This window comes from Octodon degus, unplaced genomic scaffold (assembly GCF_000260255.1).
Source record: "Octodon degus isolate 3935 unplaced genomic scaffold, OctDeg1.0 scaffold00268, whole genome shotgun sequence".
Taxonomy (NCBI): Eukaryota; Metazoa; Chordata; class Mammalia; order Rodentia; family Octodontidae; genus Octodon; species Octodon degus.
Genome location: NW_004524844.1, coordinates 2,052,250 through 2,069,532, shown reverse-complemented (window position 1 = coordinate 2,069,532; position 17,283 = coordinate 2,052,250). Strand labels below are relative to the sequence as shown.

The following is a 17,283-nucleotide window of genomic DNA, read 5'->3' as shown; positions in this document are numbered from 1 at the left end:
GGACCTGCCAGCTGCTCTGCACAGCAGCCGCTCCCCTCCCATCCCCACTAGCCATGTAGGTCAGACTGATTTCTCCACACTCTCCAACACCTGTGGTGGCCTTTTAGCCGCCTCAGATGGGAGTGTGGGGGTGTGGGGGTGGGAAAGCTCTGTTTATTGATGGGTGATGAAGTTGACACCAGGGTCTCAGGAATGCTAAGAACACACTTTACCACTGAATTATAACCCCAGCCTCATTGTAGTTGCTGTGTGTTTGTTGGTTCAGGACCTAATTCTGCAGTTCAGGCTGGCCTTGAATTCACAATATAGCCCAAGCTGGTCTCCCACTCACAGCCATCCGCCTGACTCAGCCTCCCTCGGGTTCTGGGATTACAGGCATGAGCCACCATTCCTGGCCTTTGGCCTACTTTCCCGTTGAGTAATTTGTTACAAAGTAATTTTCTCATCCCCAAAACAAACCCTGTCCAGGCAGGGCTCAGACTTGCAGTTCTCCTGCCTCTGCTTCCCAGACCACATCTGGGCGTGCACCACCACACCTGGCTTGTTACATGAATTCGGCACTGAGCAGAACGTGCTGCAATTATTCTCTTGGTTGCCCCAGCCCGGTTAGGGCGTCAGCACGGAACTGCTACCGCTTTGCACGGTGCCATTAAGGCCAAGGATGCCTTACTCTTTATACTTGGATGGTGTGGCTCATACCCATTTGCCAAGGGCGCCCCTGACGAGCTCTTTCTCCTCCCGCAGGATCGGGGCGCCCGCCCCCCACTAGGCGGAGTGGAGGGGGGTCCCCCCGCCCAATGGGCCTGGCGAGGGCCCTGCGCCGCCTGAGCGGCGCCCTGGAGCCAGGGGACAGCCGGCCGGGAGACGAGGAGGAGGCCGGGCCCGGGCTGTGCCGCAACGGGTGGGCACCAGCGCAGGGCCCAAGCGCAAGGCGGCGCGGGCGCTTCGTGAAGAAGGACGGGCACTGCAACGTGCGCTTCGTCAACCTGGGTGGCCAGGGCGCACGCTACCTCAGCGACCTGTTCACCACGTGTGTGGACGTGCGCTGGCGCTGGATGTGCCTGCTCTTCTCCTGCTCCTTCCTGGCCTCGTGGCTGCTCTTCGGCCTGGCCTTCTGGCTCATCGCCTCACTGCACGGCGACCTGGCTGCGCCGCCGCCGCCCGCGCCCTGCTTCTCCCACGTGGCCAGCTTCCTGGCCGCTTTCCTTTTCGCTCTCGAGACGCAGACGTCCATCGGCTACGGCGTGCGCAGCGTCACCGAGGAGTGTCCGGCCGCCGTGGCCGCCGTAGTGTTGCAGTGCATCGCGGGCTGTGTGCTGGACGCCTTTGTCGTGGGGGCCGTCATGGCCAAGATGGCCAAGCCCAAGAAGCGCAACGAGACGCTGGTCTTCAGCGAGAACGCCGTGGTGGCGCTGCGCGACCGCCGCCTCTGCCTCATGTGGCGCGTGGGCAACCTGCGGCGCAGCCACCTGGTGGAGGCCCACGTGCGGGCCCAGCTGCTACAGGTGCGGCAGGAGGGGAGGGACCCTGGGGGGTACTCGGCTCGCTGGACAGGTGGCCTCCAGATGGACCTGTGACTGCCCCTCCTGGGGCCGGCGCTTGAGGCCTAAGGAGCTTCCTGGGTCTTATGGGTAGCTGGACCTGAGAGGCTCCAGCTCCCAGAAGCCTCGGGGCAGGCAGGTGCCCAGATGAGGTGGTGGCATTTTGTGGGTGATGGGTACCATGTGGTCTTTTCACAGCTCAGGTGTACAATTCCCAGCAGGCAGTGGGGTGCTTGGAGTGGCTCTGGGCTCTGGGGTAGAACCCAGGTGGGCTGCAGCAGAGCTACATGACTCAGTCCTCAGGAGCTCCAGGGGTCCTGCCACATGTAGGGTACACATCAGGCCCCAGCCCCAGGCCCAGGCGCTCATCCGCTGGGAAGCAACTTTTTTGTTTGTTTTTGTTTTTGCGGTACCGGGGATCAAACTCAGGACTTTGTGCTTGCCAGGCAGGTGCTTGTGCCACTGAGCTGTCTCTCCAGGCAAGGGGAAGCACTTTTGAAGGGTAGCTTCCCAGTGACAAGACAGCTCTCATTTCACTAGACTTGGGGTAGCAGCTTCCTTGGAAGCCTCAAGGGTAGTACCTGGTGTTCCTCAATTTGGGGTCGAATTACTCAGACATCCCCATCCCAACAAACAGGACAGCAGCTGCCCTAATTCAGGTGGAAGAACTCTAGTGTAGGAGTGCATGCCTGTAATTCCAGCACTTTGGGAGGCTGAGGCAGAAGAACTGCAAGTTCAAGTCTCCCCTGGGGAACTTAATGAGAGCTTGTCTCAAAAATAAAAAAGTTGGGGCTGGTGAGATGGCTCAGTGGTCTAAAGCACCTACTTAGAACAAGCTTAGCAAAGCACAGGGACCGCGGTTCAATCCCCCAGCACCACATGCCAGCCAGCCCCGCCCCCTGGTGGGCTGAGCTGGCTACACACACCACACACACACACACACACACACACACACACAAATAAATAAATAAATTTTAACAAATAAAAAATAAAAGAGTTGGGGGCCGGGGAGATGGCTCAATAGAATAAGCACTTAGCGCAAGGGCCTGCGTTCAATCCCCGGTTCCGCCAAAAAATAAAATAAAATAAAAGAGCTAGGGATGTAGCTCAATGTGAAAATATCCAGTACTGCAAAACAAAACACAGGGCTGGAGCGATAGCTCAGTAGAATAAGTGCTTGCCTGGCAAGCGCAGGGTCCCAAGTTCAATCCCTGGTACTGGGGTGGAAAAAAAAAAACTCAGGCTGAGGCTACACTTGAGGCAGGAGGAGGGAACTAGAGCTCTCAGCATCCAGGCTTGGAATTGGCCCCCAGCCTCTCCTGGGTCAGCTGCCTGGCAGAGTGTGACAGCAGGATTCATAAGGGACACTGTCTCTTCCAAAGTGTGAGGGACAGCAACACGGCCTGGGAGGTAGTACAGACCCTGCCACCGGCGCTCTGTGAGGCAGAGGGCAGGCGGTTGGGTTGGCTGAGGATGGCTCAGGGCCGGCCTGAGGCACCAAGGAGCCCAGCAGGTGGGCCTTGGATCGACCTAACTCCCTTGTTAGTACTGCCACACCCAGCCCTCTGTCATACTGAAAACCATTTTTTTCTTTCTCTCTCCTCCAATTCCCCGGCCGGATATGATCCTTATCTTCTGTCTCTGACTTCCTCTCTGTCTTAACTTCTGTGACTCTATGCCAATATCATTCTGCCCTTTCGTCTGTCTCTCCACGCACCTCCCTGTGGTTCTGTCCCCAAATCCTCTCTGCCTTTGTCCTATCTGTGGGTCTCTTGCCCTCCATCCATGTTCTCATCCATCTCTCTTCTCCTGCTTTCTTTTTTTCTCTGCATCCCTGCCCCTTCTCTCGCACTTTCTCTGCCCCTCTCATCTCTGTGCTTCTGTCTCTGTCCTTGGTTCCTGGCCTTTTGCTGCAGCCCCGTGTGACCCCAGAAGGCGAGTACATCCCACTGGACCACCAGGATGTGGACGTGGGCTTCGATGGGGGCACCGATCGCATCTTCCTCGTGTCCCCCATCACCATCGTACACGAGATCGACTCGGCCAGTCCTCTGTATGAGCTGGGACGTGCTGAACTGGCCCAGGCTGACTTTGAACTGGTGGTCATCCTTGAAGGCATGGTTGAGGCCACAGCCATGACCACACAGTGTCGCTCATCATACCTCCCTGGGGAGCTGCTTTGGGGCCACCGTTTTGAGCCGGTCCTCTTCCAACATGGCTCCCAGTATGAGGTGGACTATCGCCACTTCCATCGTACCTATGAGGTCCCAGGGACACCTGTCTGCAGCGCCAAGGAGCTGGATGAACGGGCAGAACGTGATGCCCACAGCCCCAAGTCCAGCTTCCCTGGCTCGCTGGCCGCATTTTGTTATGAGAATGAGCTTGCTCTTAGCTGCTGCCAGGAGGAAGATGAGGAAGAGGAGACCAAAGAGGAAATTGGAGTAGAGACAGAAGACGGAGCTGCCAGCCCCCGAGTTCTTACACCAACCCTGGCTCTGTCCCTTCTCCCATGACACAAACTGATGTCCCCATCCCTACTTGTGCCCCCTTCCCAGAGGTAGCAGAATGGAGAAATCAGCCCTCTGCTGGGACGGGGGCAGGTGTTTCCCAAGACCAACAAGTCTACTGGGTAAATCTGCCAGGCCTGGTGGGCCCACCATGGACATACTGGACCTTAATTTCTCAGCTTCTGTGCTTCTTCCTGACACCGCTTTATGAGCCCAATTCTGGAGTCTTAGCAGAGCTAAAGGATCCAGAATTGAATACCACCAGAGAAGCAAGGGCTGGTGGTTCTAGATTCCTCCACATGGTGGGGCCTGATTGTTGAGCAGGGTCAGAAATCAGTGATACAGAGAGCCGTGGTGGAGGAAGTCAGCAGTTCCTGGACAGCCACAGAGATAAGTCTGCAGGTCTAGGCTGACCTCAGATTCAGGGGACTTCTTGGATGAGACATTTGAGGGGCAAATAATTTGTTCAAGACCTGGAGAGAAGGTTGTAGAACATTCTCAGTATTCAAGACCACTTTGATTGGCCAAAAACAAAGAGTTGTGACTGCATGTCAAAAAAAAACCTCATTGTTCTAGAAAAGCCCAAAAGTTGAGATTCTGTGAGTCAAGGTGGACCACATAGGCAAATACTGGTGATTCCAGAACAAGTTGACCTAGGGAGCCGAACGACTCCGGAAACTGCGGAGTGATACTTCTAGAACGCACAAAGCAGGAAGGCCTGGGTTTAGAAAGACAAAAGAGACAGATTGGGAGTTCTTGAAATGAAAGAACTCCTACCATTGGCCGTAGAACATCTGGCCAAGAGGATAAACGCAGCCTCTGAACCATCCACAGTGTGGTTTTCGTTTCTGTTGGAAGTGCCATTCTAGAACATGCAAAAGAATCAGGATTCTGGGCTCTAAACTGATCACGGTGTCAAGGGCAGCGTGGTGATTCTAGAGGACTCTGAGCTGCTGGCTCTGGTTTGCCTGACGAAGTTGAGAATCTTGATGATCCTCTATGACTTGTGGTTCTGTAATGCCAAAGGGAATCACAGCTCCAGGGATCCAGAGTTGTCTTATTCCTGAAGCCTAGAAGTTCTGATCACCTCCAGATGGACTGCTTGACAATTCTAGGAAGGGAACACAGAACTTGATGTGTAGCATTTCTGGGCTGGCCTGACATGTGAGGGCTAAGGTGAGACCTTGTAGGTCACGGGGCTCATTAGGGTGCAAGGGAAGGGGGAGGCCCAAAACAGGGAGCCTAGAATGTTCTGGAGTACTACACCTAGTGATGTGTGTCTGTTTCTTTAAAGTATTATACATATGTGTATCATATATGCATATAATATATATATATATATATACAGATATCTATTTTTTCCTCTGATTACTACAGCAAGATTAGACATGGAACTGAAGATAATTGGGATGGAGTCCTTTTCAGATATACTGGAATCTTTGCTCTATACCCTAACTGTCCCAACTTTTTGTATGATTTTGGGCAACTCACTCCCCTGTTTGCCTCAGTTGCCCTGTCTGTGAAAATGGGCTTTGGGACTTGGAAGTTCTCCAAGGGCACTTGCAGCAAGATGAGTGCTGGCCTCATGGAGGGTGGGGTGGGGTGCAGGTCCTGGGCATTTCCTGATGATCCTGGATCACACTGCCTCCCAGGGGTAGCTGGGATGGGAGAGGATCGTGAGGAGACTGGCTCTGAATTAGAGTTTGTGAATTGCAGGCCAAGCAAGGAGTGGCATGGACTGCGACTAAGGACCATCCATTGTCACCACCTCTAGCTCCCAGCTCGAGAATGGCAGAGGAAGAGGTAGTTCTGAATACTAGGGGACTTCCCACTGTGTGGAAAAGGCATGTTTGAGGGGTGGGCCTGTCCTCAGATTAAAGACCTGGCCCCCTCAGAGGGTGTGTCTGAGTATGTTTCTGGGGCACAGGTCCTGGGGCCTGGCCTCCACCCATGCTGTCATCCTCCTAAGTGGCTGGCGGGCTGGGAGCCAGCCGCAGAGGGAGCCTATGCCAGGGGAGGATGTGTTCCCACCTTGTGTTCCCAGCTGAGGGCAGGCACTGTCATTGGCCTCCAGCCCACCCAAGAGCCGCATCAGCCCAGGTCCCCTCTTCTGGCTCCCTCATCTCTCTTTATCCTTCAGAATCCCTGTGTAATAACCGGATGGGATTAATTAGCTGCTGCTCTTCCAGCCCAGGCCAGCTGGGGCTGGGGACAATGGAAGCAGTGGTGGGGAGGGGGATTAGGTTGGGGGTGAAGGGGCAGGGGGTGGCTCTGTTTGGGAGGAGGTGGGCAGTGCTGGCACAGCCTGGGTCTCCACTGGGGAGGGGAGGGCAGGACCTGGGCCACTCATAAAGGTCAGTGAAGGGATTAGGAGGCTCCGTGTCTAATCCAGCAGCTTAACTGGGCCTTGGGCCTGAATCCGTCCCCACCTGCGCAGGCCAGGACGACAAATGAGGACGAAGCCGGGACACCACTTTAGCCCCCATCACGGTCCTGGCCCTTGACAGGATATCTGGGTTCTCCATCCTGGCCAGGCCCCCACCCCACTCCTACTGCAGGGAGCCACCAAAGGGCTGAGGACTGAGAAAGGCCTCAGACATGATGGGTTTTGAGAGGGGAAAGGAGTTTGAGAAGGGCCAAAGCGTGAGGGCAAGCGTGATGGAGTCTGGGAAGGCACAAAGAGAGGGAGGCGCCAGAGTTAGAAGGGTGGTGAAGGAAGGGATGTTGCTTTAGGGGAGAACTGGGGCAAGGGAGGAGTCTTAGGAGGATGCTTAATTAGGGGAGGAGTCTAAGAGGCAGAAGGTGCCAGAAGGCGGAAGCCGTGTTTTCACCATATTTGCCCTTCGCTTATTGTCCCATTCTCCTTGACAGATGCCAAATAGCACGGTACTGGGAAGAAAGAGGCTTTTATTTCACCACCCCTACACTCCGAAGAGGCTGAGGCGGTTGAGGAGAATATAGGCAGAGGTATTAAGGAAAGGATTTGGAGAGAGTAGAGGGCTAAGATATGTAAAGACCCAGAGAAGAAAGGCAACAAAAAAGCCTTTGCTGCTCCGGGTTGCGTGGCAACCGCTGGATCAAAAGCCAGCGTGGCCTACTCAGAGGTGTGGCTACTGAAAACAGCCCAGGGGTCAGGCCACGCCCCTAGCAACCATCGTACTAAGTCCCGCCCACTAGCAACGCATCAAGAAAGCGGACTTGGTCGGACTTCGTCAAGGGCTTGAGCTTTAGCGCAGGCGCAGTGTTCTCCGCAAGGAATAGTCCCACCTCCTCGTAACTGTTTTCTGAGGCTTCTCATTGGAGGAAAAGCCTGCCAAGGGCTTTCTTTTGTTTCGGAGGCGGAATCTGGGGCCCTGCTCGCACACCCATTGGCCCCGCCGGCCGTCTGCAGCCAGCCCCGGACATTGCTACATCTGATTCTCGGGCGCCTATTGGCTTTGGAGGCCGATCCTTTCGGCTCCGGGGCGGTCACGCCGAGAAGGCCCGCCGTGGATTGGACGGTGTCAAATCGAGGGGCGGTGCTTACAGGCCGGGCGGTTGAGCAGTGAAAGGAGAGTCTTTTCAGCGCTGAGGACTGGCGCTGAGGAGGCGGCGGTGGCTCCTGGGGCGTTTGAGCGGGCTCATCCGAGCCCGCGGGCCAACGCGGATCCAGGCCCGACCGGCGGGGCCGCCCCGGACTCCCCGCGGGCCTTCCTAGCCGCCATGGAGGACGGTGTCTATGGTAGGCCAGAGAGGGGCGGGGCCGGCGGCGCCCTGAGGGCGCGCTCCTTGCGGGTCGCCCCGCCGTGAACAGCCCCCTAGGCGCGCAGCGCCAAGCGCTTGGTCCCCGTCGTCGCCTGTCTGGCGCTGGACGGGCTTCCGGCGGGCAGGAGAGCGGGGCGTTCCAGGCCATTGTTTGGGCCGAGCCTGTTTCCGGTGGCGGCGGGAGGGGGCGGAATGGAGCTGGAGGCGCGGCCTGCGCGGAATCAAACCCTCTGGAAGGGCCGGCAGATCTTAGCGCCTGCGGGGCGCGGAGGGGGTCCTGGGTCTTTGGGGAGCCGGGGAAAAACCTCGGGAGCTCTAGGGGCCCCCCTAAGGAAGGGGCGGCGGCTTCGATGCTCGTCTCCCGTTCCCCAACTCTTACAAGCTGAAAGCAGCCGCCCCTGCCATCATCACTTTTCATGGGCCCAGGAGTCCCGACCCCCAGGCTGGCTATACTCACCACCCAGGAGCCCAGGCCCCCAGCTCCCTCGCCAGTTATGGAGTCAGCAAATCAAGGCCGCAGCCCCTTTCCAAGTAATGGACCAGAAGTTCAGATTTCAGCTATTTTTACCTCTTTGACCCAAAAGCTCAGGTGCCCTCTTGTCTCAGACTCAGGAGTCCGAGTACCAAAAGTGCCCTCCACAGGGCTCCTGGCCCAGGCCCCTACTCTTCTCTGCCAAGCATGGGAGGCCCTGTGCTCATCTCCCGTAGCCTCATCTTCTCCAGGGTTGCAGGAATCTCATAACTCCCAAGAACTGATTTCTAAACCCTTTTCCTCAGAGCCCCCGGACCTAACCCCGGAGGAACGAATGGAGCTGGAGAATATCCGCCGGCGCAAACAAGAGCTGCTGGTGGAGATCCAGCGCCTCCGGGAGGAGCTCAGTGAAGCCATGAGTGAGGTGGAGGGTCTGGAGGCTAATGAGGGCAGGTGAGGCTGGGGCAGGGAACTTGGTGCTGGGGATGTGGCCAGGCCTGGGATGTTCAGGCATTAACCCTCAAGCCCCCAACTCCGCTCTGCTCTCCCTGCAGTAAGACTTTGCAGCGGAATCGGAAGATGGCAATGGGCAGGAAGAAATTCAACATGGACCCCAAGAAGGTACTTGAGACCAGAGGGCTGGGGTCAGGCAGGCAGACAGGAGATAAGTTCCAGAAGTGTGACAGGTACAGGTGTCCTCTAGGCAGACAGGTGGGTCCTGATCCCTGGCTGTCTGTTTGTTTTGAGAACACTGCCTGAGTGTTCTAGTCTCCTGACTCTTGCTTGTATTCTGCCCCTTGCCTAAAGAGTCCTCTGCCCCTATTGCAGATGTACTCCAGGTTCCAAGAGGAGCTCGAATACAGTAGGGGTTATGGCCAAAATGACACATATAGGGAGAGTAGTTGACTGTTGCACCTCTGGAAGGAATTTCCAGGGCTATGGACACACAGGAGCAGGAGCTACAAGATCCAGGAGACTCACCTGAGGAGGAGGACTTCAGTGAGGTTTGAAGGATGAGTAGCTGTTCACCAGGTGACAAAAAGACATGAGACCTTCAAGCTGACCTCACTCACTGTGATCCTCCTGCCTCAGCTTCCCAAGTGGTACGAATTACAGATCTTTGACACCAGGCCTGGTAGTGGAGGAAATAAATTCATTCACCTCCACACCCATTGGTTGAGGCCTCCCAAAGGCCTAAGTTGGCTTGGCAGTACTGGAGTCTAGAGAAGAATCTGACCTTCCCCTCAGAGGAACCCTGGGCATAGGTACCACAGTTCAGAGGGTTGCAGCTGTTGTGGTGAGCACAGTGCTGCACAGGAGAGCCAGAGAAGGATCCAGTCACGCCGGGGGCCTCATGTTCACAGCCTTTGGCAAGTGCCTTGCTAAGAAACTCTCTCTCTGTTCGTGCCTGTAGCAGTTATGATATGTTCAGTCATTCAGCAAACATTGAGCCCCTGTTGAGGCTGGGGTGGGTTTAGATGTCGAGGTTCATGGAGACGTGAGGGAGCAGGGACTCTCTGGCCCTCCGTGCTGAACCCTCCCCCTGCCGCCACCCCCCCAACCAGGGCATCCAGTTCTTGGTGGACAATGAGCTGCTGCAGAACACACCTGAGGAGATTGCCCGCTTCCTGTACAAGGGTGAGGGGCTGAACAAGACTGCCATCGGGGACTACCTGGGGGAGAGGTGAGATGCCTGCCCTGCTCCTTCCTGCACCCCACAGGAGGGGTGGAGGATGGGAATACCCTGCCCCAGTGGACGGACGAGAATACCGTGCGTGGCTAAGAGGTGGGGGACCACTGCTTATGTTTGGTGGTAGTGGGGAGCTCTGTGGCAGCCTGGGAACTATGTTTGGGTGCTGGAAAGCGTAGGGACTAGCAGCAGTGCAGGAAACGGACCATGAACATCTAGGAGTTGGGTACTTATGGCTGACATTGGGGACCTGGGGCTCTCTGTGGACATCTAGGGTCATAAGGGGGCATATGGGGACCACAACAGGACATCCAGAGCCTGGGGAATGTTTGAGACAGTAAGAGTAGGTGGCCTACGTGTCTTGCCACACTTCTCTCCCTGTTCAAAGATCAAGGCTCCCAACATCCGGCTTAAGGGCCAGGCCTGCCACAGGCTCCACAGGGGTACCTCTCCCCCATCCCCCGTGTGACTGCTTGCCCTCTCCTCCCAGGGAAGAGCTGAACTTGGCAGTGCTCCATGCTTTTGTGGATCTGCATGAGTTCACTGACCTCAACTTGGTGCAGGCCCTCAGGTGAGAGGGGATGGCTCAGAGGGCAGGAATGTATGCTTAGTTGGGGGTGGGGGGGTCATCCCCACTGAGAATCAGTACATACAAGCAAAAGTAGACACAAAACTAAGGAGGGGATGGCCTGGTGTAACAGGAGTCCACAGATTGGGCCTCCTTATCCAGGCATAACTGGATCGAGGTGCCCGCATGGAACTGGCAAGTCAGCCTTGCCTGTCTCCCACTTGTGCTGGTCGTGGAGTTGGTGGTGCTCCCTGGATGCCCTCCTGTGGCAACCACCAGACCTGTTAAGCAGCCTTAGGGGAAGGGAGGCTATTTCTGTAGAGATCCACCAGAAGCCCCGTGGCTCATGCTCAGATATCAGAGCAGTTTGTGAGTCCACACCTTGAGCAGCTGCTGAACACAGGAGGTTGGGCTTCCTAATGGCCAGTTTCTAGCAGAGAGACCAAGTGTGAGGAGGGGTTTCTGGCCCTGACGTCACTTCCAGTTCCTCCTCAAACCAGGCAATTTTTGTGGAGTTTTCGCCTTCCTGGAGAGGCCCAGAAAATTGACCGGATGATGGAGGCCTTTGCTCAGCGATACTGCCTGTGCAACCCCGGGGTTTTCCAGTCCACAGGTGGGGGCCCAATTCCTGGGTCCTGAGGTAGAGGAGGTGGGGCATGGACCTAAGGGAGGAGTCTAAGAGAGGAGGCCGGGTCTGGACTCTGGACCTGAGGCAGGAGGCAGAGCCTGGACCCTGGGTCTGAGGGAGGAGGCCTATGGCTTATATCGGGCTCTTACCCTCGTCCTGTCCTGTGCAGACACGTGCTATGTGCTGTCCTTCGCCGTGATCATGCTGAACACCAGCCTTCACAACCCCAATGTCAGGGACAAGCCTGGCCTGGAACGTTTTGTGGCCATGAACCGGGGCATCAACGAGGGCGGGGATCTGCCCGAGGAGCTGCTCAGGGTCAGGCCCGTGTTCCTGGTCTCTCTGTGCTTCTAGGTCCCCCAGTGCTGAACTGTCCTGCCCCCTCCCCAGTGGCCTGCCCTGCCCCGTAGCATGTGTGTTTTTCTGGATCTAGTCCTCAGTCTTTATTTTCCTTCTTCTCTGGTTCTACTGGGCTGTTCTCTGTCCAGCCTCTGAGAGCCTAGTCAACTCTTCACTCGTCCTCTTCCCTCTCGCCAGTCTTAACACCCCTAGCTGCCCTGGGAGGGCCTAAGGCCTGGGATCACTGACTTGTCCTTTGCCCCTCAGAACCTCTACGACAGCATCCGGAATGAGCCCTTCAAGATCCCCGAGGATGACGGGAACGACCTGACCCATACCTTCTTTAACCCGGACCGGGAGGGCTGGCTACTTAAGCTGGGTACGTCCCCTCCTGACCCTTCTGGTTGCCTCTTCAGGGAACGCTAGTAAATTGGGCTCAGGACTTACTTTGCACATACTTGCTGTGCGACCAGAGGCGAGGGATTTGGTCTCTGTGAACCTCAGTTTCCACATCCAAGAATAAGGTTCACTGCAAGCTCGAGCCGAGTGATGGCCCCAGTCCAGGGTCTGCTGTGGAGCTCTCTCAGTCAGGCCCTGAACCATGTACCAAGGACGCCACAGTTAGCTTAGTCCACCTCTGGGCAACAGTGTCACCTTGGTGTGGTCTCCCCTATAGTTAACAAAAACCCAGCTCAAGGACATGGTGCTCAGGGGCTAGGGCAGCTGACTCTGTAGGGCTGTGTTGTCCCCTTGTCCCCATCTGCCGGCCACATCGTCAGGCCAGTGGTGCAGCAGTTGTTCCCAGCATCTTGCCATCTACAAAATGTCAGTTGCAGGCAAAACAGCCAGCACAAGGGAGGATGGCTGCCCCAGGGTTCTGTGGAGGGCTCCCCGCCTGGCTAGATGGGCTGCTGGCCAGGGTAGTGGGTATCAATTGAGTCCCTGGCTGGCGAGGGGGGGCAGCTTCCCTTGTGGCACTGGCAGATTCCTGGACAGCCATCGTAGGTTACAGAAGGTGGCAGTCACCACAAGCCATGGAGTCCTCCACATTACCTGCCTGTGATGGTCACCTGGGTTCCATCCCGAGTGACTACTCGGTTCTCACACGGGACCTGCCTGGGGTGCTATGGCTTGTGGCACCCGTACTGCCCTACTTGTGAGCACCTGAGCGAGGCACCAGGGCTCTGTCACCAGGAGCCAGTGCCCCAGAGCTGTCCCTGTCAGCTGGAAGTCCCAGATTTCCCAGCTGTGGAAACCACAGCCGCAGGACAGGTCTCTGATCAAAGCACATGGTTCCCTCTGTGGCCCTTAGAAAAGGCAGACTTAGGGCCGGGGAGGTGGCTCAGTGGAATAAATGCTTCCCTGGCAAGTGCAAGGGCCTGAGTTCAGTCCCTGAGTCCACCACAAAAAAGGGCAGACTTCTTGGTATACTCAAAGACAACCTGTGAGGTCCTGATGGTGGCGGATAAATGTGCCTCCTTATCCTTTTGGGCCCACAGGGAAGCCAGAAGTGGGTCATCTTGTTGCAGGATGGGATGGGCCCAGATGAGTCCCAGAGTGGAGTCCAGAGAGGGCAAGCAGGTGCCCTCAGGTCACGTAGCCACTCTGTTGGAGCTGAGAATTGAGATGCACCCCTAGGGGAGGGACCTGCTCCCTGTGGTCACAGTAGCCTCTTGGCCAAGGATATGTACAGGGAGGGGGGGTACAGGCCAGAGGTGAGGCGAGAGGGTGCTCATGGCCTTCGAGGAGGGACAGGCTGTGGCCATTCCTGCCCCGTGTGGATGTAACTGTTTTTCTTCCTCTCTCTCCCTCCCACCCTCCCTCCCTTCCTCTTTGCGTGCCTGTGTCTCTGTCTGTCTGTCTGTCTGCCCGCCCTGCCTCTGCGCATTCTCCCTCGCCCACCCTGTCTCTGCTGCCACGGCTCTGGGGGCTCCCACCTTCCGCCTTCCCTCTCCTGCACCTGGTCCTGCTGCTTTCTCGCTGTCTGCCCCAGGAGGTAGGTGTACGCCGGCCTCGCCCTGCCCTGAGCTGCATACTGGCACGGGGCCACCCTGGCCTTGGCCCTTAGCAGGACTCCTTGTGGGCTTGAGTAACACATGGGTCTCAAAAGCACAAGCCCCAGGCTGGGGGTGGACTTGTTCCTGGGCCCAAATGTGCCTGTCCCTGCTTGTCTCTCTCCCCACACGCTGCCTTTGTCCTAGGCCTGAGAGCCCTCCTTTCCTGCTGCACTCTGCCTCCCTTCCCCTCCCAGAGGTCCTGTCCCCGAGTTGAGCCCAGGCCCCCTCCCACCCCTTCCCTTTCAGGGGGTCGGGTGAAGACATGGAAGCGGCGCTGGTTCATCCTCACTGACAACTGCCTCTACTACTTTGAATACACAACGGTAAGAGCGCTGGGTTGAGGGAGGAGGCGGGACCTGAATTCCTGGTCTGGGGGAGGAGGGGCTGGGGAAGATTCGTATGTCTAAATTCTATCCATCTTGGGGCTGGTGAGATGGCTCAGTGGTCTAAAACACCTACTTGGAACAGGCTAAGCAAAGCACAGGGACCGTGGTTCAATCCCCCAGCACCACATGCCAGCCAGCCCCGCCCCTGGTGGGCTGAGCTGGACACACACACACACACACACACACACACACACACACAAATAAATTTAAAAAAATAAAAAATAAAAAATAAAAAAATAAATTCTATCCATCTTGCTTCTTCAGGACAAGGAGCCCCGAGGAATCATCCCCCTGGAAAACCTGAGCATCCGAGAAGTTGATGACCCCAGAAAGCCAGTAAGACACTCTTTGTACCTCGTCCAGCCTGCAGGGTACCCCAGTCTGGCCCCAGGACTGGCCCTTAACCTGCTGTGTCTCTTCAGAACTGCTTTGAGCTTTACATCCCCAACAACAAGGGGCAGCTCATCAAAGCCTGCAAAACGGAAGCAGACGGCCGAGTGGTGGAGGGGAACCACATGGTGTACCGGATCTCGGCCCCCACACAGGAGGAGAAGGACGAGTGGATCAAGTCCATTCAGTGAGCCCAGGCCCCTCCTGTCCCTGGGTCTGAGGGAGGAGGCTGGGCCTGGCCCCCTGGGTCCAAGGGAGGAGGCTGGGCCTGGGCCTTGGGCCCTCTTCTGAGATCTGTCGTTTGCAGGGCTGCTGTGAGCGTGGACCCCTTCTATGAGATGCTGGCTGCCAGGAAGAAGAGGATTTCTGTCAAGAAGAAGCAGGAGCAGCCCTGACCCCTGCCCCCGTTATTTATTATGGAGCTGCCCCGCCCGGGTGGCCGGACCCCTGGGCCCTGGGGCTGTGGATCCTGTCCTCCATTTGGAAATGCACCACCTCCCTCCAGCTCCTCCTTATTTGTAATTAACATGCTGTTGGTAATCTTATTAATTATTTAACCACTCAAGCCTGCAGACCCCCTTGTTTCTTGGGGTTGGCAGAGCTACGGCGCACAGCTCTTAGCACTTGGCAAGGGTCAGGAGCTGGGCCCTGCACAGCCACTGGGCGGCTCGCAGGGCTCCAGAGCAGGGGCTGACCCAGATGGGTCGCACGTGCAGTTTAATAGGCAGGAGTTAGTGTGCAGTTTGGGTGATCCAGAGGATGGAGTTTGTTTGGTTTTTGTTTTTTTGGTTTTGGTTTTGGTTTTGCAGAACCAGGGATTGAACTCAGGCCCCCAGAGGATGGAGGCAGTAGTGGCCTGTGTCACCTTGCGGGTGCATGTCAGGAAACAGGCCAGAGAGCAGCAAAGGGAGGGGGTTGGGGTTGGGTCTTGCACTGGCTAGAGGCCATGGGGTTGTGCTCGGTGGTATCCCAGGAACACAGGCACAGAGGACGCCACCTCGTTCACAGGGCAGAGACAGTGCTGTGGGCCAGTGCCCTGGAGCAAGCCTTCACCATCACTTAGAGCTTCCTGTGGGGGCTGTGCCAAGGGGCTGCCTTTTTAGTGTTCTTGGGAATGTGACTCTGCAATGTGAGGCTCACCTCTGATTATGAGCTCTTTAGATGAGACAGCTCTGAACCAAGTGGGTGTGTCCTTTTGCTCTGAGTTTGGGCTCTATGGTGTCCCCAGAGAGGGGCTGGTGGGTTCCAAGGCACATGTGTTGTCTGCTTGGGAGACTGTGCCTTTGGAGCTACATAGGTCTGTAGGGAGACTATAGCTCCTGGCATTCCCTGGGCACCCCAAAAGCCTGTTGGGAGTCACAAGCCGGTGTTGGGTCTGGACACAGAGCCACCAATTTCGGAGTTCTGCCAAATGGGTGCGGGGTGTCGCATGTCTGAGCCTTGGCTCCCCAGTAGCGTGATGCCTGTTGCTGTTGTGCAAATGGCGTCCCACCCCGCAGGGCCTCAACCAGGACTCCCGGCAGGCAATAGGCTGCACAAGTGCTGGGACAAGGGTTGGGGCCAGTGAGAACTACTGGACCTGTGCCAAACACTTTGAAAGGAGCCTCCAGCTGGGTGGCAGTTCCACTGAGTGCAGTGCTCTAAAAGGAGTTTTTTTGGGGTGAAGAGAGAGCAGTTATGTGTTTGACAAAGCTGCAGATGCCCATGGAACATGCGAGCCAGACTGCAGTCACTTCAGTTGCCCTTTCTTCTGCCTTGACCCATCTCCCTAGGACTGAGGAGTCGAGTCCTGCTCCCTCCTTGCTCTTGGACCCCAACCCCAGCCCTTGTTTTAGAGGTTGAATTTTCTTCAGATTCCTATGTTGAGCCCCACCAGCCTCAGCTCAGAATGCAATTGTATTTGGAAACGGGGTTATTGCAAATACGATTAATTGCCAAGAAGTCATCAGTGTGGGTACTAATCCATTACCGACTGCTAGGGCCAGGGCTATAGCTCAGTGGTGCAGCGCCTACCTGGAAAGCACAAACAAGGTCCTGAGTTCCATTCCCAGTACAGATTGTTATCCTTGTAAATCAGACAAATGGACACACCAGAGTGCCATGTGGAGACACAGGCCGGCATGGGCGAAATCTTGGACCACTGAGGAGCACACTATCCCAGAGGCAGTGCCAGGAATCTGTGAGAAATGCCAGGCACAGACTTCCTGCAGAACCCAAAGAGGGAAACCATCTTGCAGGCGTTCATCCTGAACTTAAGACCTCCAGAGCTCAGACAATACATTTCTGTGCTTTTAAGACACCAGACTTCATCTTTCCTCCTCACACCCAGAAGTCCAGGGCTAGCCTCCCTCAGACCTGAGGTCCAAGACCCTGGGCCACCCCAGCTCGCTTCCTGCATTCCCTGACAGGAATACGCAAGGTGATACCAAGTGCTACCATGTGCACTAGAGTGGCTGTGCGTGAAGAAGCGAAAGTCTAGTTGCTGGAGATGTGACCGGTAACGCCCTCAGCACCTTAATTCCTAAACGTAACTCCCCTTCCTTCACTGCTATCCAACTATCTAATGTGCCAGTGAATCTGGTACCAGGTGACTGGGGACAGTCAGGCTCAAGAGAGCAAAAGATTTGTAGGTGCCAGTATAGGGAGAGGTACAGGGAGACACAAAGAGATAGAAACCTCAAGGCAGAAAGACAAGTTCTGGATGGATGGCAAACATGGGATGGAGCCCAAAGACAGGCAGAGTAGCTCAGGAGTACAGGGCAGAATACAAGGAACCTGCCCAGAGATGAGGTTAGGTTGAAGTTGGGAGATGATGTCAGGAATCACATTGAAAAGGGAGTAAAGTGAGGCAATGTGACCACAGGCAGGGATGTCCAGCTTGACCAAGGACAGGAAGTGACGGATCTAGGACACTGCCATGGTCCAATATGGCTATCAGCAGGTCTTTTTTTTTTTTTTTTT

General features: G+C 56.1%; 2 protein-coding genes across 3 annotated transcripts; both read left to right on the top strand.

Moving 5' to 3' along the window:
• The first annotated feature begins 797 nt into the window (after positions 1 to 797).
• Positions 798 to 5,669, top strand: Kcnj14 (potassium voltage-gated channel subfamily J member 14). Its single transcript, XM_004646480.2, has 2 exons — positions 798 to 1,505; positions 3,458 to 5,669. The coding sequence occupies exons 1-2, from the start codon at positions 798 to 800 to the stop codon at positions 4,052 to 4,054; spliced, it is 1,305 nt and encodes a 434-aa protein (XP_004646537.1). The 3' UTR covers positions 4,055 to 5,669.
• A 1,839-nt stretch (positions 5,670 to 7,508) lies between these two features.
• Positions 7,509 to 14,884, top strand: Cyth2 (cytohesin 2). Of its 2 annotated transcripts, none has more exons than XM_004646478.3 (12): positions 7,509 to 7,769; positions 8,570 to 8,717; positions 8,819 to 8,885; positions 9,830 to 9,948; positions 10,445 to 10,525; positions 11,023 to 11,135; positions 11,320 to 11,468; positions 11,757 to 11,868; positions 13,793 to 13,869; positions 14,197 to 14,268; positions 14,355 to 14,509; positions 14,630 to 14,884. In XM_004646478.3, the coding sequence occupies exons 1-12, from the start codon at positions 7,751 to 7,753 to the stop codon at positions 14,715 to 14,717; spliced, it is 1,200 nt and encodes a 399-aa protein (XP_004646535.1). In that variant the 5' UTR covers positions 7,509 to 7,750; the 3' UTR covers positions 14,718 to 14,884. The 2 variants fall into 2 exon arrangements, with proteins under 2 accessions (XP_004646535.1, XP_023562471.1); XM_023706703.1 differs by lacking the exon at positions 7,509 to 7,769 and adding an exon at positions 7,990 to 8,323 and having other exon boundaries at positions 14,630 to 14,867.
• The last annotated feature ends 2,399 nt before the right edge of the window (positions 14,885 to 17,283 follow it).

Coding starts and splice junctions, on each gene's coding strand:
- Kcnj14 (XM_004646480.2), top strand. CDS start 798: ATGGGCCTGGCGAGGGCCCTGCGCCGCCTGAGCGGCGCCCTGGAGCCA. Junction 1,506..3,457: donor TGCGGGCCCAGCTGCTACAG/GTGCGGCAGGAG, acceptor CTTTTGCTGCAG/CCCCGTGTGACCCCAGAAGG.
- Cyth2 (XM_023706703.1), top strand. CDS start 8,209: ATGGGCCCAGGAGTCCCGACCCCCAGGCTGGCTATACTCACCACCCAG. Junction 8,324..8,569: donor AGGCCGCAGCCCCTTTCCAA/GTAATGGACCAG, acceptor CCTTTTCCTCAG/AGCCCCCGGACCTAACCCCG. Junction 11,869..13,792: donor GGGCTGGCTACTTAAGCTGG/GTACGTCCCCTC, acceptor CTTCCCTTTCAG/GGGGTCGGGTGAAGACATGG.